Source organism: Pangasianodon hypophthalmus, chromosome 4 (genome assembly GCF_027358585.1).
Source record: "Pangasianodon hypophthalmus isolate fPanHyp1 chromosome 4, fPanHyp1.pri, whole genome shotgun sequence".
In the NCBI taxonomy this organism is placed as follows: domain Eukaryota; kingdom Metazoa; phylum Chordata; class Actinopteri; order Siluriformes; family Pangasiidae; genus Pangasianodon; species Pangasianodon hypophthalmus.
The window spans coordinates 25175589-25198692 of NC_069713.1; the positions used below are offsets into that span (position 1 = coordinate 25175589).

The 23104-nt window shown below is 38.6% G+C and overlaps 1 protein-coding gene across 3 annotated transcripts in view; it reads left to right on the plus strand.

The window, feature by feature from the left end:
• Window positions 1-23104, plus strand: part of slc6a9 (solute carrier family 6 member 9) — a 53844-nt gene that overhangs the window by 15109 nt on the left and 15631 nt on the right. Inside the window, exon 1 of one of the 3 annotated variants that reach the window (XM_026936539.3) lies at window positions 12443-12653. The exons of the other annotated variants lie outside the window; for them this stretch is intronic. Coding sequence (XP_026792340.1) covers window positions 12612-12653 — 42 coding nt within the window. The 5' untranslated portion in view covers window positions 12443-12611. Of the gene's footprint in view, window positions 1-12442; window positions 12654-23104 lie in introns of those variants that run through there. 3 annotated transcript variants of the gene reach the window in all.

A 23104-nucleotide genomic window follows, 5' to 3' on the forward strand; every position in this document is an offset into this window, starting at 1 on the left:
GTTCTCATTCATATTTTCCCCCAATAAAATACTATTGACCATTGCCCATTTACATATATATATATATGTGTGTGTGTGTGTGTGTGTGTGTGTGTGTGTGTGTCCTCTTAAGCTTGAAAGTGCAGCTTTTCCAATTTTCCTTGCTGAATCCACATAAGATGATGCAACAGTCTTATCAACCTCCCATTTGTCCATGCTGATGGTCCCATATGTTTGTCAAAATGTGTATGCTTTTTTTTTCTGGTTCAATTTGTGTCCTAGCCTCTCTGATGAGCACCATTCTCCCCAGAGGCGAGCAACTTGCTATTTATACAGAATTAGCATCTGGGGCCCTTCCAGTAGGGGGAAATTATCATGGAAACTTCAGATTAACCCAGGCGTTATAAATTGTTCCCCCGTGTTCCTGAACATTGCTGAACCTGTCACATGTCATGTATTTAGATTGTACTACACACAAGCTAAAGGAATGGCACAGGAAGTTGATTTCAGCTTCATATATATTTGCCCTTCTGTTGCCTCAGAGAGGGGTGTGGGGAGTGGGGAGTGGGGTGTGCTCAGGTCAAGCAGGATTAAAATACTCCAAAGACTCTTGTCTCCTGCTGCACAGTAACTTGAGCACCTGCGTCTTTTTATGCTTGGGAACCTGAATTGAAAAGACTTAAAAAGGAGGATAACACTTTCGGAAGCCCTACACACCATCCTGTGCATCTTAATGCATAATTCAGTGTGAGTGGCAATTAAATTGATCACAATAATGGTCATATATATTCACTAGAAAGGTTAAAAAACATGAGTGCCTTATAGAAATGCTTTGAAGTCTCTATCAAAAAATACATCCTGATACTGCTTTACTAGGTCACGGACTAAGAATACCATCAGTCTAAAATCTCTGTTGTGGAAGTAATATAGTAAAAGAAGCATATAGACAACACAATATACATATATATATATATATATATATATATATATATATATATATATATATATATTTATAAAGTGCTAATTTAAGTACTCCAGGAAGAGGTAGGTCTTTAGTCATTGTTTGAAGACTGCCAGTGACTCAGCTGTTTGGACATCTAGGGGAAGTTCATTCCACTAACTAGGTGCCAGAACAGCGAAGAGTCTTGATGCATGCCTTGCTTGTACCCTGAGAGAAGATGGGTCCAACCGAACAGTGCTAGAAGATTGGAGGGAGCATGGTGCAGTGTGGGATGGGATAGGTTCTTTGAGGTAAGTGGGTGCTGGTCCGTTCTTTGACTTTGTAGGCAAGCATCAGTGTTTTAAATCTGATGCGGGCAGCAACAGGAAGCCAGTGGAGGGAGCAAAGTAATGGAGAACTTATGAAGGTTGAAAATGAGTCATGCAGCTGCACTGCAACTGGATCATTTGCAGAAGTCGAATGAGGCTCAGAGGCAGACCTGCCAGGAGCGAGTTGCAGTAGTCCAGTCTCGAAATGACAAGGAACTGAACAAGCACCTGAGTGGCCTGTGTGGATAGAAATGGACGAATCTTTCTGATGTTCTAAAGGAGAAATCAACATGAGCATGTCAGATTAGCAATGTGAGAGGAAAACAAAAGGTGATTGTCCACGGTTACCCCAAGGGTTGCCTACAGTGACCGAAGGTGAGATCAGAGAGTTGTCCAGGGAAATAGCAAGATCATGACATGGGGATGAATCACCTGGGATGAACAGTAGTTCAGTTTTGCTGGGATTAAGTTTCAGTTGATGAGCTGCCATCCATGATGAGATGTCTGCCAGACATGCTGAGATCTGAGCGGTCTGAGGGAGGGAAGGAGAGGACAAGTTGAATGTCATCCAAATAGCAGTGGTATGAAAACCCATGTGAGGATATGACCTCATAGAGAGATCGAATATAGAGGGAGAAAAGAAGAGGACCAAGTAGTGGGACACCAGTGGAGAGTCTGCATGGAGCAGATGTAGATCCCCTCCACATCACCTGATATGAACGACCTTCCAGGTAGGAAGCGAACCATTGCCATGCTGCACCACGAATTCCAAGACTCATGAGGGTGGACAAGAGAGTCTTGTGGTTGACTGTGTCAAACACTGATGAAAGGTCAAGGAGGATGAGGACTGATGACAGTTTGGCTGATCTAGCAGCATGTAGCTTCTCAGTGATGGCCAAAAGGGCAGTTTTGTCTGGAATGTGCCGCTTTGAAGCCAGACTGATCAGGACCTTGGAAGTTGTTCTGTGAGAGATAGAGAGACAGTTGATCGTAGACAGTGCATTTGAGGATTTTAGAAAAGAGAGAAGTGTTACCAGTTGGTAGTTGGCATCCAGATTGGGTTTCTTCAGGATGGGAATAATATGAATTCCCGAGGGGGGGAGACAATTGTTTGTAACCATAACACCTTCTATCAAAGTTTCTGAAGTAGCCTATCATTATATCGCACATAAAACTGAGTTTGTCTATCATCTTTATTTTTTCTTGATATGTTTATATGCAGGAGAGATGGCTACACATTATTTGCTCAGTTTCATCACTCTTTCACAAACCTGCATGTTTCTGACTGTGAAAAGATCACCAGTCACCGTCTTCCAAGCTCATTAGTACGGATAGTAAAAATCATTCTACTGTTAACCAGACTACCCCTCAGCTGATGTGTACAGTGCAGCAGGCGGTGAGATTCGGAATGAGGAGCTTGCACTCTAGTTACAGCATCGAGGTGTGTCTCATTACCACGAAGCACATTACGCTGAAACTTAGCTACATCCCAAATAAATTATTTTGTTTTGCAAAAGTCAATATAGAGTAGATTTTTAAAAATCTGGTTGTTAAACCTACTTGTCATCCAGGCAACTATGAATAAACAACTAATAGCAGGGACACAAAATATGTTTGTCCTCTCTGAGACAACATGAGGAAGAAACCTTGAGAGGAACCAAACTCAAAAGGGAACCTATCCTCATCTGGGTGACACCAGACAGTGCGATTATAAATAATTTCTCTTCTATAACTGTACACATATTATATAGTCAAAAGTTGCAATTACGTAAACAGGAACTTATGAGCAATTTACGAGTATGAGCATCAGAGTCATTTCTGAATTCATTATTGTTTTAACTTAAAGTTTATTGTATTGAACTAAAGTTATTAACTGTTCAGTGATGCAGACTTGAGTACAAATTGTTCTTTATGGTTTCTAAGTGGTACCATCCACAGTAATCTCAGGGTGATCTTTAGGTTGTACATGTGGGGCCATTCTAAGCAGCAGCGAGTGATTTCTTTAATAATAATAATAATAATGTTAAGGTTATTTGGTTGCTTAATGGGAAACTGTTGTCGCTCATTGTCCTACTAAATTAAACATGAATTAATTAATCGTTTCTCACAGACCTATTGAAAAATCAATAATAGGATCTGAAAGTAAAGCATTAAAGACTGTTAGACATTTTATATTATATGGTTTCAGCAATTTTTGGACTCTTGAGCTGTTGGGAATGTCAGTTATTATGCTTAAATCATTAATACAACCCAATAATTGGGTATAGTGTACACATTACTGCTTTACAATGAGTCTTCAAAAGTCTTCATTCAAAGCTAAATTAGATCTATTGGTATACTTGAGTGTTTGGGTTTCTAGCATACTATCAGATAGTTTGTTACCAGCATAACGTGCTATGTAGGCCAGTCAGTGTTCTAGCCTCATTGTTGTCCTGTGCAGTGGGCTGAGAATCGTGCAGGATTGCTTTATGCCGTGGTCCCCTGCTTTGTGCGTGTTAGTTTTTATGTGTCTGTCGGACATGCCACTTGAGATTGCAAACGAGAGAGTACGGCGGAAAGAGGTGGCGCATCAAAGGCGCAGTAAGTTCAAAAAAGTGACATTTTTAGTCAGCAGTAGTATTTTAGCGCTCACTGAGGCTCTCTTGTTCGGCTTGTCAATAGCACAGACGTGTCTCGAATAGGAAATACCTGGTTAAGCAGAGATGCTTGAAACTGCACTTCCTCTCTGGCAAATTTAGTGGCTGCTTGTCCTTTCCTCTGGTTTTCCAGTCCAGTACTAACAGATTCTCAATTCACTCTTATGTGTCCCTTATCTTTTGTTTCCTCTTCTGTCATGAATCTTTGTGAGTTTTTTTTTTTTGCTCCCTCTGAGCTTTCTGAAAATGTCCATGTTGTGAATAGGCTAAATTTTTGGAATAATGGATAATGATGATACTCTTACCTCTTTGCAATTATGAAGCAAAATCTACATAATGAAGCAAAGAGAGAAAAAAGAGGTTGGCTCGCTACTAGGGTTGTAACAATAGGGAATATGATACTGTTTTTTTTTATACAAGGCTCTTTATGTCATATATCTGTGTATAGAACTGCATCATAAAAAAGTCTATTTGCCATAAAATACCACTTTAAAAAAATTAAATAAACATCTAACACACTCCTTTGTTTGAAAAAGCAATTTCCTCTTTCTCTGGAATCAGGAGAGGCTACGGGAATTAAAAAAAAAAAACACACACACAGACACAGATCACACACAATACACATACAGTACAAAGATCCCCCCCGAATCACTTCGTCAGGATTGTGGTCTATTGATGCCAAATTTGCTGCTTTTGAAACAACCAATCAGAAATGCATCTGCTCCATGGTTATCTCCCTTCCAACATCTCACTTTTCAGTTTTTTTTGTGCAGTTTTTGAGTTGAAGTTTGGGTGGAAATCTTGCTGAGACCTGGCAACCCTGCACACCAGTGCATATTACCTTTTTTTTGGTCTGAGACCTAATGTTTACTAATTTTGATTTTGCTACATTCTAATGCAGAGTTTTGTTTGGCTATATGCTGCTAAGTGTATGAATGGACTCTTAAACACTGTGTCATTATTAAATTTCAACTGAAAATGGAAACCTAAGGCCCATATTCAGGCAATGCTTATTTGTGCCGTATTGAAAATGTATCATACCGAGACACCTCTATATCATATCGTATCGACTCTTAATCTTGTGTATCGTTGTGTACCGTTTTGTGCTGCATTATGGCCAAATTAAGTCATAGACTTATTGTAATGAGCTCCATGCACTCAAATTACCACTTGAGGACCTTCGACCTTCTTGCTTATAAACTTGCTGTTGGTTTGGAGGGTGTATCCAGTGCCTCATGCTAGACATTTGGGCATTAGGTGTTGGAAGTACAGGACTATTTATGCACCTAGCAAAGCCTAGTTGTGGAGTTTCTTCTTGAGGATGAACATGTGCTTTGCTAGTATATGTGCTTAGAGCAAAACTAGAGATGCTATTTTGCTACAGATTCTTACAGCTTTTACAGGAAACGAAGTATAAATTTGATTAAACTCAATGCAGCTTCTGAGGATATTCATTTGGGAGGTCTGTGCTACCTGCTGAATCCACACTCCAAAACTTATATTGCATTAAAAGTCAACAAAAAATAGAATAGCTACTGTAGAGCTAAAAGCACCCTTTCTCTTTCAGAGAGACCTTTGGAGAGTGATAAAGGTCCTGTTGAATGTTCACTGCTAATTTGGACTTAGTCAACAGTTTGACATCTGTGTTCCCTAATGAGCACTAAGTACCTGATATAACCATCTAATTATCAGAGCTAATTGCCCCCAACACATGCTTGTTTTGGGAACCCTTTTTGAGGTTAGACTTAGTATGCGTTTCCTTTTTTGTACCTCCTTCCTTGTTCTCGTAGCTTTCATTCTGCTGAGTTGTCAAAATAGCCGGTCTTCATATCCTCATTAGAAGAGCGCTATTGTACGGCAGGCGGCAAGACGCTGTGCTGCATTTTGACTAATAGGAGTTGGCTGCGGCCCCTAGAGACTCTAATGACCGCTGGTGTCAAACTCTCTCCCTGCCAGGCCCATGGCTCAGATGCAGCACGCTGCCTGGAGCGGTGTGTGTATGTGTGTGTGTCTGTCTGTCTGTCTGTCTGTCTGTTTGCATATGTACATGGAACAAAATGAATCACAAACACTGTTTCACTGTAGTCGCGTCCATGCTTGAGACACTGTAGATGGAGAAGATATGCCGGAGCTGGAGTGCACGCTGCTGGTGTTCCAGCACTTCATCACTTAGGATGGAGCTAAAAACTGGCTTTCATTAGTAAATGTAAAATAAAATTACAATAAATTAGAGCTACTGATACCATTCCACTATTTGATTTACGTTGTCAAATTATCTAGATTGTCTGTTTTCAGCCAGTTATCAGACAATGCAGTGGAATTCCTCACTTACCAATTTTTTCTATTTATTTAAATAAGACTTAATTCTACTTCATCCATGATTTGTGCACAACAAACCAAACGATTCTTTCAATCCCGCACTGAATCCAGACATCACTACACAACCCCAGATATATGCTGTCTTCTAAGCCATAAAGCTGCAAATAGTATGAGATGTCTCTTCTCCTTGAGCTAAACAGATCCTTCTCACTGGGCCAGACTGCCAGGCCAGATGCACCAAGGAGCTCAGTGTTTATGTGCTAATGTAAACTTAGCTGCAAGACTCACTTACAGAGGACCGAATGCCATACTCGGTTTCCAGTGCAGACATTTTACCCCATTCAGGCTCGCTTTACCTGAGAGTCCACGTGAACAAACCACAAATAAACACTCATAGGCCCTGATGTCCTGTTTGATCCTAGGTAGCTTATGTGACGTTGGTAATTTATATGATAGTGTCACACGCTGAGCTACACTATATGTGCAAAACGGTCTAGACACTTGCTCATTCAACATTTCTTTTGAAATCAATGGTATTTTTAGCAAGTTTCCATTTGCACTAGCTTCCATGTGGATAGAAGAAACAATGTGGAAAGTTTTTTTTTCTGGTCATGATACCAGAATTGGTTTTATCATGATTCTCAATATCAGAATAGTAATTTGAAAAAAAAGAAGAAGAAGAAGAAAAGAAAGAAACACATTATCTGACCTTGCAATGTTTTATTGGATTGAACAAAAATAGGTTTAATTTTTTTTTCAGTTTTATCCTTTTAAGAAGTGAAAACCGTTAACCTTTCATAAGAAGTGAAAGCTTCTTCATATATTAACTAAAATTATTCATTTAAAAACTTCCACATGGCCTCATTAAGGTTCTTGATAAGGATAAAGTATCTAGTTACCCTAAAATGTCATGCTCAGAAAGTTACTTCATGACCCCAAACTACATTATTTTGTAATTATGTTAAAAGCCAGTAGCTGGAGTTAAAAGCCAGTAGCTGACTAAACTATTAGAACATTAAAACATGAATGTAACAAATTAGCATGCCATCTGTTTATTATCTAGCTTAACTAGCATGATTGAAAGGTTCATTTGCAACTCTCTGTTTAGGTAAACATGCACCTCAACAGGTTCCTAATTAAAGGTGTGGTGAGGTGATGGAGATATTAGTGCATTAGTGTGCATGTGCAGTGTGCATGTACAGTTAAACAGCACCAGTCATGCATTTCTGTTTATACCAGAATACCGCTGAATTCTCGAATCAGAAAGTTGTGCATTAATTTTTTTATATTAGGACACTTCTGACAGGAGTTCAGCTGTAAATACCATACATGATTTGTATTTGTATATGGATTTGTATATGGACTTGTATGGCAGACATTCCACGTAACATTAAATGTAACTACAAACAGTTAAAAAGTATGATATGTTGTTCAATAATAAATAAAACAACTGTAATCATTGGCAAACCACAGTGATATAAGTAGAATAATACACTTTGGACCATGGTGTTATTCCTAACTTAACACCTATCTGTTGTGAACAGTATTTGATAACGTTCATTTAAATTAGGCTTCATAAAAATTAGAAGATTAATTTGATTCACTGAATTGCAATGTATTTGCTGTTGCTTATTTTATTTTAATGCATTATTATTTCACAGTCTTTTATTAGCTACCGCCTTGTTCATATGTAAGTGCACACATTATTGGCCGTACAAGTGTCTCTACCCCATTCTGTTAGTTAGCAGTTAATGTAAAGATAATTTAAAAATCCTAATAATAGTGTGGCTGATTATCATTTACAGCCCTGTTCTTATTCTTTACATCACAAGCACCTGAAAACTATGCATTTCCATTTTCTCGGATAAAGCAGTGATAAATAATAAAATTCAGCTGGCTTAAACCACTGAATAGGAGAGAGGAAAGGAATCGGAAAACCACCGATCACTGAATAGAAAAGGATTTGCTTCCAGTAGAGGTTTTGTCAGTGTGCTTTGAACCGACCTTGAATAGGTGAACTGTGACCTGGACATTCATGGGACTCTGTCATATGAGCCAATAGAAAATAAGCGGATGGGACTGTGGTCTCTTTGGTCAAAAAAAAATAAAAAATAGTGGTAGCAGTCGCACCAAAAATTTTGCCATGCTGTTACTTTACTGTTATTTGCTGCAACTCTGAAAAAAACTCTGCTAGATACAGAGTCAGGGCTGCCTGTAATGGTCTGATTTTGATTCTCAGTATACAAAAAAGTCAGTTTTTTATGCTATCATATACAACAGCATAATATGGACATGGACCGGACTGCAGACTGGACATGCACTTATGTTAATTTTCTAACAAATGTGTAAAATTAGCTTATACACTGTGCTGGTTGCTTTGAAATCCACACATTTCTGCAGATTTCAGTTAATCAGTTCATCTCAAAAATATATTATGCTGTTAGCATAGAGCCTTCCCATCCACCAACATATGCTGGGAGTTTTGTGGTAAAAGTCTGTTTTGTGGTAAAAGTCTCTCTGCCAGCTAGTATTTTCTTGTTAATAATGTTGGCACCTGTGAAAATGTACAACAGTATAGTCATAACAAGAAAAAAAAAACAAGGCTTTCAGTTAAAATCTCAGTTTTATGATCAGTTATTGATTTAAACACACATTATTCAGAATATTCAGTATTCAGTACCCTAATCTTAGAAAGATCTCAAGTTATGAGCTGATGGCTCGTTAAAATTTAAATAATAATTTATCTGCTACCCATATAGATGGGGTGAAGAGACTTATATGGGCACAAATGCATGCATCCATTAGCAAGGCAACAAATAATATTTTATACAGAAGCTAATCATCCTAACAGTGCATATGTACTATAACTAGCTAGCTACAAGCATGTTGTGCACTCTGTCAACCTCTTCAAACAGGTTTCAGCTTCATAGGCCGAGTTTATTAGCTTAGACTTGAATGTATGCCGTTATCACATAATTATGTTTTACGTGATCATAAACTAGTTAACTAATTGCAAATTATTAATTCTGGCTCCATTTCAAATATTAGTTAACTAGTTAGCCAGGTTAGCTAGTATCAAGGTTAGCTAGTGTTGGTGATGTACCCAATATTACAAGTTAGCGAAGAGAAGGAACTTGGAGTCTTTATATAAGCTTCATGTTCAAGCCTAGATAGATATTCCTGCTCAGTCTGATGGTCTGCCATGCTGAGTGAGATATCATGGATAACTCCATGTTATCATGGATAACGTCTTCTAAGGCCTGTCTACCTGTGAAAACATGACAAAGTCTGAAGCAAAAACTGATTCCAGAAGCTGAAGGGAAATCCAGAACAAAAAATGCACTGGCAAAATGCATATAAAATAACTTAATAAATGGAAGATGTACTTAAAATGTTTGACTTAACCTTACTATTTGTACTTAGATTTTGATACTTAGCACAAAAATTATTAATTCACGTCTCACCCATCAAATCAAATTAGCATATGCAGTATGATTCATATATATGCTTCTGCTACATCAGTTAGAATCGATTTGTTTACCACCTTGTAGTGTTGTAAAAAGGCTCAAATGTTTGACTTTTGTTAACAGCATTGGTTGTTTGCAGCAATGGGTGATGAGTGATTAGATTTGGTTTATGCTGTCGCTGTTTAACCCAGAGATATTTGATGCAGTTTAAGGGAGGGCTGTTCACTCAACAGTTCACTCAGCAACCCATTTCTATAAGGGATCATTAGTGCAACAAGAACAACCCACTGCCACAGTAAGAAGCATTGAATTGTCTAGAAATCTAGTGTACTGTAGTGAAATCAGTGGAACCATGTTATCCTGAACCATGAAAAACAGCTCTGGGAAATTATTCCTCCTTCACTAGTTGGTCACAGTCATTCTTCATACACAGACTCGTATGTGACCCTGTAAACACGGTGAAATGCTAGGAGTGCAATGATACACAAAACTCAAATTCAATACGATACAGTGGTGTCTTGACATTTTTAGTACAGCAAACATAAGCATTGCTATCTGCTTAGGTTTTTATTTTCATTGAATTAAAACCTTCAGAAAAATGAAAGAATTCCATTTTATTTGTATAGCGCTTTTAACAATGGACATTGTCACAAAGCAGCTTTACAGAAATAAATACATTCTGAGGAAAAACTCCCTGAGACGATATGAGGAAGAAACCTTGAGAGGAACCAGACTCAAAAGGGAACCCATCCTCATCTGGGTAATAATGGATAGTGCAAATATAAATAACTCCCTTCTATAACTGTGTAATACATGGACAAATAGTGCAACTGATGGAGACCTGAGTGCAAAACTGTACAACAGAATTAAACCTGGCTGATTAAACATTAGCTCTGTGGCCAAGCTTTCACTAGGGTTACTCTCAAGGAGGTGTGACTGAAGTGCAGGGCTTTTTATTTCCCATTCTTCCGTTAGAGTCACGTAGTTCTCTGTAGCCCTAGACATGTTTTTGAATCTTGCATTCTCCACTAAACTGCGTAGAGTCTTTATATCTGCAGCTACGAACTTCCCAATTGCTTCCCAATTTCTTTCTTGAATCAGTGACACGTGTGTGAGCGCTGCTTCATGTTTTTGTCTAGTTTTATTGACCCACAAAAAAAAGATGTTGTGGGCACAGATACGTGGATGTGCTGGTGTATAATACACTTCTTTGTCAGATTCAGCACACTAATATTTTGCTCCTCCACTCACTGGCCATCAGCATCATAACTTACCAGGAAGCCAAAGTGCTTCCATACACCAGACCTAAAGATTTGCTGACTGAAGCCATTGCTGCTTTTCCCAAGCTACTATGCTAGTATGCTAGCTTATTGGCTTGTGAAAACATTGTGCTTATGGCTTATGGTTTTTTAACCCCTTGTACCCTGTATACCCCTGATTAAAGATAACGAGGAAACTTTAAACTTTTTCAGAGGAGGGACTGTGGACTTGATTTTCTGTTAGTCTTGAATTTTCAGTATACATGTAATATAAGTGGTATTTCATTTTGAGTAACCTACTTTATTATGTGGTCTGTTGAATATATTGTTCATATGCAGATTGAAACGAAAGGAAATGCAGTTCATCAGTCCAGAATATGCTGCTGCATTGCTCCAGAGTTTGGAAATGTTTAATCTAATTTTTCCTGCCACTTTTTTTGGGATCTCTTGATGATTCTGTAAGTTGAAAAAAAAAACACAAAGCAACAATTTATCTTCTGTAAGTGTGTTACACAGCTGTTCTAGGATCTTCGTGTGTATCTCTGATGCATCGCTGAGATCCCGTTTTAATATTGGAGTTTCCTATTTCGAAAGGAATCAGTTTGAAATCTGTGGCATCAAGACTTTCATCATATTAACTTGGGGCCTGTTTATCGAACACCCTGCTACCATTGTTTACCTTCACTAAATGCTCATTAGGCTGATGGCCAAATGCTTGTCAACTTCTGACACCACTAACAGGATACTCGGTTGAGGCCACCGCCAAGAGCATCCATTGAAAGCTTTCTTTTGTGCGAAGATCTCAGCTTCTCTACAATCTTTTTCCCATGCATTGTGATGCAGTTATCCTCCTTCCGGCAAGCGACACCTTCCTGCAATGGATCTATGGACTGGTTGTGGGCCACAACAACAAAGAGTAGGAAATCTGCTGCCTTTTAGAGAAAAAGCAGATGAATTACAGGGAGTATGGTGCAGCACAGAAGGAGGACAGCGTCTGTCCCTCCCCTGGCCTCTAGCAGGACGTTACTGAAGGCTTGGCAATGTTGAGGGACAAGGATTTGAGAGTCAAGTATCTATGAATGGGAAGCGTTGGTGGTCTGGGTTCAGCTCGTCAGAAAACAAGTAGAAGAAACTGTGAAACAGAATCCTGTGGATGTGCATGGTACTCTCGCCCTTTCATCTAGCAAACTCCAGGCAGCTAAGCTAGCAGTTCCCTGATACTCAGTATGCACCCAAAGTGCTTGGAATGACAACGAATCTATTCATGGCAAAAGTAGAGGCAAGGGCTGTGGATCTGCTCAGCTCCCCCCACAATGTAGACGAGGGCGAGGGGGGGGGCACTTTCTCCAATGTATAATAGAGCAGAAAAGGGATTGCAAAGAAGGAAAGGAGGTAAGGCAAGGGAATGGATGAGGGAGGGAATGCAAGAGAGGGAGTGTGGGTTGCAGGAGGGTGGGAGAGAGAGAGAGAACGCTTCCACGCCGAATGATTGAGAGAGGCGGAGAGGAAGCAGAACTCCCTCAAATGAAATGAGGTGAAAATAATTCAGGCATTAATCAAGCCTAGCCGAAAGGAGGGTCCCCGCCCCCCTTCTCATGCACGCGCCCTCTGTGAAAGCGAATGGAAAGGTGAATGAAGAGCTGGAGATCGGAACCTAGAGAAACTGCAGGTGCTGGTGAACCATGTCGGAGTCCAGCAACACCGTGGCGTGTCAGGCCGATCAGGTTAGTGGGTTTTTTTCTGTGTCTTTGGTAGAAGTGCCATAACACTGTAATAAAAAAAGTTTTGTCTTTTTTTTAAGCAAAAGGTTGATACCTTAACTGTAATGAGAAAATCAGTAAGGTGGAAATTTTGAAAAATTCAATAAGCGCACAAGAGTATGTTATCCCAAGCATCAAAGCGGCGATTGTCTGAAGCTGCCCGGACGACGGCGCAGGGTCCTGAAAGAATTGAATTAATCAAGGCCAAGCATTGTTTGCACCGCCTTATTTTTCAGCCATCATTCAGGGGGCCTGTGACGACTCAATAGTCCATATACCACGTGAGAAGGGAGCTGCAGCTCCTTAAAAAACAAACCACGTGTGGGCCGACTGAAAAGTTTTTATAACTAATTGCAGTGGGAAGTTCGGGCTGCACTAGCAGAAGGGCTGTGTGATAAACTTTCTAAGGAAGTGGGCAGGAGAACTGTGTGACCGAATGACAGAGGGAAGGAGGAAAGTGTCCAGGCTTTTTTTTGGAGGGAGGCTGACTCATATTTATGCCCTTCTTTCTTCCTCTGCTTCCCTTTTACCCGCTAGGGCACTTATCACTTAAACAATCCCCAGGAAGATTTGCTCAGAAAAAAGAGCCACAGATATCCGTTAAGCCACTTTGTACTTCTCAGATTTACATGTGGCTTATTTGCCACTACTTCTACTGAGCCACTTGTTATGAGCGTGGAGATGCAACAATACCGTCAATCAAATCAAATTTATGAATGGACAACAGCTTTTTTTTTTCTTCTGAAGATTAACTGCATTTGTTTTTAAATTGTGTTGCCGACTGTGTTTGTGCATGCATCTCTACTCTTAAGTGTAGAAAATATATATATATACATATATATATAAAACCTCGACTTTTTTAATATTTAAAATATCTTAAAGCATAATTTGATATTATCCATGTATTATTCCAGTGGAATGGCTACATTGTTTCATGAATGGTTAACAGTTTCAATTGACATAATGTTGTTTCTGGTGGAGAGATTTATGGCACATTGCACCAAGCGCTGTCTCATTAGTATGATTATTGTCAGATGTCTATACACTCAATGTAGGAAAGCTGATTTATATGTGATTTATGACTGATTTATGTGTGACATATTTGCTGAACTTCATACACGCAAAAGCAGTAGCCAGGAAGATTTGTCGGAAATAAAATGTGAAGAAGTGCAGTGAAGCAACTGTTCCTCTGGGATGTATATGCTGCATGTTTGCTACTTCTACTGAGTTCACTCGCGGAGCAGGTAGAAATGGAATAACATGACCAATTTTAAAAAATCATGAGGGATCAAAAGATTTTAGTTCTGTTTCTCCTAATGATTAACTGATTAACTATTTTTAAATATGTTTAAGGCACTAAAGGGTAAGAGTATATCAGATGTACCTGCTCTTCTGAATGAACATGTGTGTGTAACAGGCTTATGCGATATTGATTTTTCCCTGCATTTACCATTTAATCGATTACCAACAAGTTAATTGTCCAAAAGTGATAGGCAAAAAGATGAGAAATGAGCATTTACACCATTTTATGTTCAAGGAGAGTAGGGGAATTAGGCGTAATTAATAATAATACCAGCTGTGCAGTCGGGAACTGCTTGCTGGCAGCAGCAATTGCTGGATGGAGAGAAGATTAGAAGATACAAAAAAAAAATACATTTTTAATATAATCCTTTGTACACATGGGTTGTATAATATTCACATGTCTGTGATGATCAGTGGAGAAAAAAAAACAACAGATTTAATCACTTTCTAATTATCATCACCACGAGTAATATTATTTGTAAAGTTGTTAGATTAGGCTTATTTTTTTAGATTAAAAAAGTGCCATTTTTGAACATTTCTGTCCAAATTAATATATTTGTAAAATGTTAGCCAAGTAAACTGATAGAATTGATAGATGTAAATTGATAGATTTATTTTCATGTTAATGAACTCAAAATATTCTCAATTTACCATGACAGAAAGCACATAAGATTGGGGGAAAGGGGCGGGGCTTCCCGGCAGTGTCAGTTAAGATTGGAGAGTTCAAGACACTTGCGCAAATCATCCCAGATTAAAATGTGTATGGCCTCATCTCCCAATTTTCCTGGGGAGAAAAAAATTGTAACCCATACCACTGTACTCCACTGTTGAATTGCAGAGCTCCAACACAATATATGTAAAGGTAGTCAGGTCTGGTCATATAATTTAATCAGAATAAACGTCACTGGACATCATGGCAGTGGACTTTTGTGTAGCTACGATTAAATTGTTATATCGCACAACTTCATCCCTATAAAATGTTAATTACAAGCTGCTAATATTTGTTGATCACTTATCCTGCTTCTTGAATTGCTTCGATCACCTCTAAGGCATTAGTGTCCATGTCGGGCTTCAGTTTCTTCTGCCTCTACCAGCATCCCCTTCTTCTTCAAGCATATAATACAGAGTAGTTTCACCACATTCTTATGTAACTGCTAAAGGGTTTTCTTAGGCAAACTGTATGCTTCAGTAATAATTGCACTAATAAGAACTTGTAAGAAGTTACGTAGAGCTATGATTGTGCCAGCTCTGACAGAGCCCCACATGCTTTCACAGCATGGACAAATGAAAGGCATTTATTTTGCTGAGGTATGCAGTGGACTTCCGTCCATTTCAGAGTGTATTCTCGCCTTGCTTCACCTCAATCCTGACCAGAATAAAGCCTTAAATAGTGTGACAGACATGTAATGAATGTTATTGCATTGGAATGGAGAAATAATAATACGGCTTGTCCTGGGTTTGTGCCTTATCACTCGTTATGTGATCACGCAGGTGTGATTTATTATTAGCAGCGAACAGATTGAATGTTCACTATTTGTATGTTGTAGTGTCGTTGTTCAATACAAAGACATTACATCGGAGAGGCAGGAAGAGAGTGAGTGCGAGAGAGCAAGCGGACATCGGGACAGACATATGGTTGCTTGGAGGCAGCAGCCGCTCAGAGTCCTCCTCTTGTCTCACACTGACTACCCTCCAAGGCATACAGCTGCCAGTCACTAGTGCGTATGTTCTACTAAGCGCTCTCTCCTCCTGTGCCTTTTCCTCATCTTTCTGAGGCATTTCTTTGTGTTCTTTTCTGTCTTGTAACAGTCTGTATCTAGGTGGATCAATCTATCAATCAATCAATCTAGCAGCCGCTTTAATAGCCTGTACAACTGCATTCATGCAATTATCCAATTAGCCAATCATGTGGCAGAACCACACTGCATAGAATCATGCGGATACAGGTCAAGAGCTTCAGTTAGTGTTAACACAAACATCAGAATGGGAAAAAATGTGATCTCTGTGACTTTGACTGTGGCAGGGTTGTTGGTGCCAGAGAGGCTGGCTTGAGCATTTTTTTCATGCACATGGTGGAATGGTGGAAAACAGCAAAAAAAAAAAGAAAAAAGAAATTCATCCAGTGAGTCGCGGTTCTGCCCTCAGAAACACCCTGCTGATGAGAGAGGTCAGAGGAGAATGCCAATACTAACAGGAAGTCTACAGTAACTCAAATAATCACTCTTTACAGCCGTAATGATTATAAAAGCGTCGCAGAACACACAACATGCCAAACCTTGAGGTAGATGGGCTACAACAGCAGAAGACTGCATCAGGTTCCACTCCTGTCAGCCAGGAGCAAGAAACTGAGGCTAAATCATAAATATGAATGTCATGTGTGTTTCAGTTGACACCCTATGACCTAGTCATTGTCACCTCTCAGCAAAATTATCACTGGTATTCCTCCCGACTCTGAGAGAGAGATGAGTAGACTGGAATAAGATAGAGATAACCTTCCTCACACTCCAGTCCTGTCACACAGTTACAATTCTTACATGCTCCAGTCTTTGCAATCTCTGCAAAATGCTCTTTACATGCAGGCACTATGCACTATGAACTGTGAGAACACAATATGATGAAAGCAGCTCTGGAAAATGTAATAATTGTGCTTATCTGTATTTGGTGTGAATAATCAAAATATGGCTTCGATACCCCTGGAGCTTCCTTTACATGGTGTGTAAGACATACCTTTGGGGACTCTAAAATGAAACTACAACAGTGTTCCCAGTCGTGTAGAGCCCTGCTTTGGTAGGCCTATTTTTATTTGAGTTTTGTACTCTTAAAAAGTCAAAATGTCAACAAATGTGTACACAATTCTATTTACAGCTAAGTTACTTTTACTTTTTAGGCAAGACTCGTAATATTCTTTAGAGGTTAGTTTAGGATTAATAGCTAACAGCCTCCAGTATTAGCTTTATAACATTCGTGGCATGCTGAGGGAGTATGCAGAGTGTGTATGTGCAAGTTCATTGCCATTTCCAAACCTGAGGAATAGAATATTATGTTACAGCAGTATAGTTGTTATTCCATAGATGAGTATAGGTTAATAAATTATAGGTAGTGTAGGATCTGCGCAGTCACTGTTTCCTTGCCAATGTCTAGATCTGAAGCCTAGATGAATTAGAAGCTAATTGACTCCAGGCATCACACTTGTGTGATGAGTGTCTGTTTGCTGAGAATGTGAACATTTGAGACCAGTCAGTATTGCCTGCATAAGTAAGGTGGACTGATTCTTGGTACTTTGCAACATCTGCATTCATTATTTTCCACCGATTGGGCAAGTTTCAGTGCCAGAATAGGAACATTATGTAGTTTGTCAGTGTTACTTTGCTTTCGGAGGTTTATTAGTCCAAGTTTTTGAGTGCAACACGTACTTTAGTACAACGGATCCAGATAGTGGCATTGCATTACAGCTCTATTATACACAATGATTTAAAATTTCCACTCAAACATTTGAAGAATTGAAGAATTGACAGCCTGAAGGAATTGCCAAATTTGACAAAAGCAATCCAAACTATTAGCTGATACCAAACAATTTAGCCATCAGATCGTATTGATTGATACACATATAGGTATATTATTATTATTATTATTATTATATACATATTATAAATGTATATATAAATTTAGTAAAGAGGTTGAGGATAAAAAGAATTCAGTCCATCACAAACAACAAGTAAAGAACGTGAACACAGTGTACAGAAACTCAAATACAAACTCAAATATATTAAATATATAATAACAGTATGCATGTATTGTAGTCAGCCAATATATTTTGTGTTTCCAGAACATGTCCAACAAACATGTTTCTAGCTCATATATGAAGATTTATTTGTTACGTGCACATTGCTTTAATTTCATTCTATCCAACGGTATAATAACGTTTCCTTTAACAGTGCTGTCCAGTGGCTGAATATATATATAAAAAAAGTTTGCTCCTTCTAAACTTTATGTATTATTGTAATATTACTTATTGCATGTTGTCATAAATAAAAATTGTGTAGACCAGTTCGCTGATACAAATAGCCTGGATTCATACAGTAATGAGAAGAGCTGATGTTGAGAATGGTGCATATGAGGGGACACTGCACATGGACCGTATGCACATTTTTAACATAGAGATTTAATTGCTATAATGTTTGCAAAACCCTCAAGCTGTGGACAAATAAAAATCAACGCATGGGCAAAAAGATCAACCCATTACGTGTATCAACAGTGAGACTGAATGAGCCTCGACTGAGCCTGATGACTGCAAACCTGACATTACTAGTGACTAGGCATTTTGATGTTGTCCGGGACTCATCCATTCACACTAGAAATGTAATGTGGACACATGCTTCCCAGACCACTTCCGCACCTCCAATGACCCGAGTGATCGGATTACAAGAAGCATTTGACCCCATTCACACCTGTATTTAGTACTATCTGATCTGCCCACCTGAGATGGATGTTGACACCAAATCTGAAAGGGGCCAGTGACCCCAAACCTACATTCAAATAAACACAGAAATGACTGCTGAAATGTTTCGCAATGGCCACCTGGTCCATTTTTTTTTATTTCGAATTAAAAAAAGTGTATGTAATATACACCGATGTTCAAAACAGTTTTGGGCTTTAAAAGAATAAATATTACAAAATTTTGTACTTCTCCTTCTCCTTTGTTTTTCATAATATCATATTGAACGATTAGTTTATTAGTCCTGGACATGTATCAGCGATTACTGGATGGCTAGTAGCAAGAAGGGGAGATTGCCGTTAGTCCATTGTTCGAGATGTAATGCTAATATGGATCACTATATGTTTTATAAAAATAGCAAGAGGCTAATGCTAATGGTGGACGACTGAAAAAAAAAATCAGCAGGATTTTCCAGGTGCTGCAATTTCAGAATATTTTAATCACCGAAAATGTATTTCTGCATATGCGGATCCCTTTTTTTAAAATCATAACTTTTATGAAAACAGAATAAGGTTCCAGAGTACATGTCTTAACCAGAGAATAGCATGTAGAATAGCCCACTTGTACTTCCAGATATGAATTCATGAATATTTGATTAATAGGCTTTATGTGGTAAAATGTATAGAAATTAACTTCTTAAGAAAGAAATGAAAAACGAGTCAATCTTTTATTTTTTTTAAATAATTTTATGAAAAAAAAATGCATTTCCTATTTTAGTGTGTTAGGAAAACAAAAGTAAAAGTAAAAAGCTGCTGTTCTTGTTTTCTTTTTTATTATAAAATGAAAAATGAATGAATGAATGCGACATGCACAGACCTATACGCACACCATCTCAGTGTCTGGGATTTTGAATCAGACTGAAAACCTATGGTCTGGATTTTTGCTCATTTTTAATTTGACTTTAATTTGACTTGTAAGTGATGGAGATTAATTATGGTAGAGCGGCTTGTTGTGCTCATGCTATTTTTAGTGTGTGTGTATGTGTGTATGTGTGTGTGGGACAGGTGAACAGCTTGCGTTGGCTCAGAACTCCTCAGGCTACATTCCTGCATCACTTGACAGCTATGCTCACTAAGCACTAATTAAATGATGCAGTTAAGCACGTGCAGCGCATAGCTACAGCTAGACCTTGATGTCTGTGCCGATCATTCCGGCAGTTTTGTACATGTTCAAGCCTGTGCTGAACTCGGACTCTGCCTGCAAGTGCTCGATATTCAGTGAGAACAAACTGATCAGCATAGCTCTGACTGGTTCCTCACTCCACTTACACTTGTTCAGAAGACTTTATTTACTGTATTGCATGCCAAATGCATGACCTGGGTGTGGTGGAGAAACTAAGCAGTGAGCAGGTTTTTTGTTGTTGTTGTTGTTGTAGTTTTTTTCTAGCAAACTAGATAAGCCATGACATCAGAAGCCTGGATATAGTAAACGAATATCTAGCAGATGAAACTTACGTGTAAACTTCTTTTTGGTCCTGGCTATTAGTAGTCTGAGGTCATTGTTTAAAAAAAAAAAAAAAACTTTTTAGTGGAATGTATCACATTAAGATGTTTAGAATGTACGTATAGCTACAGGAGCTGATCCATAGAGCAATGCTGTTCCATATTATCATGGATATACAGTATTATATGGATTAGTGCTTTCACCACTCCAACATGACTGCTTAGAAGTGTAAAGGAAAGGAGGATTAGCTGCAAATTTCCGCTGATGTATAAAACAAGAAAAAACATGAATTTGTGTATTGAAAAAGCCATATAGGATTTAGATCATTTCCCAGAGCAGTCCTCAGGCCATTTTTTTTTAAAGAGTTCATGTTTTCTCTGTCCATGCAACACCTGAGCCAGCTATCTCGTGTTCTTAATAGCTTGGTACAGTTTGAAATGAGCAAAAATGTGAACTGTCTGACTGGACTACACACAGTAAACACTCACTCACACCTGTACATAAGCACTGGATTATGGGGTTTTGGTGTCCGAAAGAATTCTAAAGGGTTTTTTTTTTTTTAATAAATCAAGACACCTTCTCCTAAACATGCTTGCTACTAGTCTAGGTGAAAAGCTAATGATAAGTAATAGTTTCAAGGTTTTGTCTTGAGACCACTGTACCCTAATCTTCACTCTCCTCATGGTTTCAGTGCCATTTTGTCTCAATTTCATCTTGTTTTTGTGCATAAGTCTTTAATATGGTCAAGACAATGATTATGAAATCACAAATAAAAAAGTACACTTTAAAAGACTTTTTTAGAAGTGCTTTTTATAACTTTTTAAATGGATATGTTGTCCTGCTCCTCTAGTTCTGCCTTTGCTGTAGGTTGCTTAGTGTACCAATATCACTGTCCTCACTTATAATACAATTTGAAATTATAACCATAAAGAGTTTTCCGGTGGATCCACAGAAAAACAGACAGGTGTGAAACTCAAGGCCCATGGGCCAAACACAGCCCGCTGCCTCATTTCATTCATCCCGTGCAAACTTGCCAAAATAGTTTTGCATGAATTTGAATGAATAATTTCAAATTGAAACAGCCTGTAGTACCTACTACTTGGCATTTTCATCACTGCAAAGTATTACTATCTAGAATTCACATCAGACGCATAGTGTAGCGACCACCTGTTTACCTGCCTCTGTTCAGTGCACATGTTGACGGAGTGCGAAGACAGTAGAGAGGGGAGACTAAGGATATGTATGTTCTTAGCAGTGACAAGCCTGGGTGAGTTCTTCTTAAATGTCTTTCTTAACATTATATTTTCAGCATTTGCAAAACTTGGCTGGACCACTATATAATAAAAAAAAAACAAGCATTAATTACTTTAGTAAACATCACCTATGCCTAATAGTGAAGAGCTTCTATTAGTCCTTCTTTTCCCTAGAAACATCCTATTCCACATTTAGAGCCTAGGATATTGGCATTAATAGACAGAATAGATAATATGTTATAAAAAAAATGAATAGTCTTACGTAATGGCCCTCACAATCTCACAAAAATGCTGATGTGGCTTGGACAGAATTCTACACCTCTGGTCTAGACTGAGACAGTCTTGACTACAAAGCTGGTAATAGTCACAGGAGCTTTTTGACCTTAGCATTGTTAACTGTGTCTTTATTGTCTAGGGGATCATCAAGTATCAGTTTTAAGTTTGAGTTTGACTCACATGTGTATATATTTAAACCTGCAGCTTAATTATATGGCTACAGAATTAGCTAGATCTAACTTCAAACCAAAGCAACACAAATATATCAAGACAATTTTTGATTGATTTGACATGACCCCACATTGCCCTCTTTCCTAACCCAGTAACCTAATGCTAACTCAGAGTTGCCCTTCCCAACCCAGTTGTCCTTGCAAGTTATTCATCAAACAACTACTTTGTTTTCAAAGGCTATGAACCAATGAAGGTGCAGAAATGTGGCCCACCACTTCCAGGGTGAGAAGCCTAAGCTTAGTGTCTTTGGCTGAATTACTTTCACCTCACAGGGATTGCATAATGGGCCCTTTAAGAGCTTTGTCCACACAACTTTATCTAATCCCACTGGAGGAGAATGAAGCCCCTCTTATTTACCTCCTGAATGATGTTTAGGGAACTCTGAGGGGCCTAAAGCAGATGGTGGTCTAGGAAAGACTGACGCCTAATACAGATATGATGAACTTAACCTATTTTTACATTTACTAATTCATTTCAAACATGCTGCTTCAGCCAGGCATCAGAATTTCACTTTTGTGACAAAAAGGCAGCTATTTTAAGATTGTTGCATTGAGCTCTTTCCTCTGTTTTTCAGCCTTCTGAAAATCTTCTTATTAAGCTCACGATATTATGCAGGGTGTCGAAAAGTCTCCATACATGGGAGAAATTAACACTTTTTAGCAAAATGTCTTCCAAAAATTTTTGTACTTAGTTTTATTAAATATTTTTTCAGATAGTCTTTAAGAATGGCTTTGACAAAAGAAGAACATATTGAAATCATTCTCATGGCTGAATCATGAAGCTGTCACAAGGTTGTGATGGACATGCAGTTACATTCACAACCCCAGATGTGTTAATACGAGATCATTATGAGCAGGAAAGACAACTCTGTGTGTGTTTACAGAGTTAAAGAAATGGCGATCATGTAATGGATGTTTTGGAAATAAAGTTTGCTAAAAAGTGTTCATTTCCCCTATGTATGGAGACTTTTGGGACACTCTGTACTATTAACATCAGTTGAACCATGGTAATCACTCTGTCACTTTTTGGATATTTGTAGTACTCAGTGACCCGCTGAAGCTGCACTCGCTCTGAACTGGGACTTCTACTCTCCTGTGGTGAAGGAATTTCTCCCCAAGGAGAGAACGATTGAAAACATGGTGTTGGAAATGAGACCTCGAGGGGTCACTTGGGTTCAGAAGGTTTAGCAGGAGGTCAGCCCTCCAGCAACGGTGAACCTTGTATAACCGGAGTATTTGAACAGATGGCTTCAGCTGTTTCAAAATATGGTGTCTTGACTCTGAGAAAAACACTCTCACTGTCCTTCAGGTTGTCTTTCATGTATTTTAAGCTTATGTCTCCATAATTCAATTCAATTCAATTTCATTTGCATAGCACTTTTTACATTGTCACAAAGCAGCTTTATATAAATATAT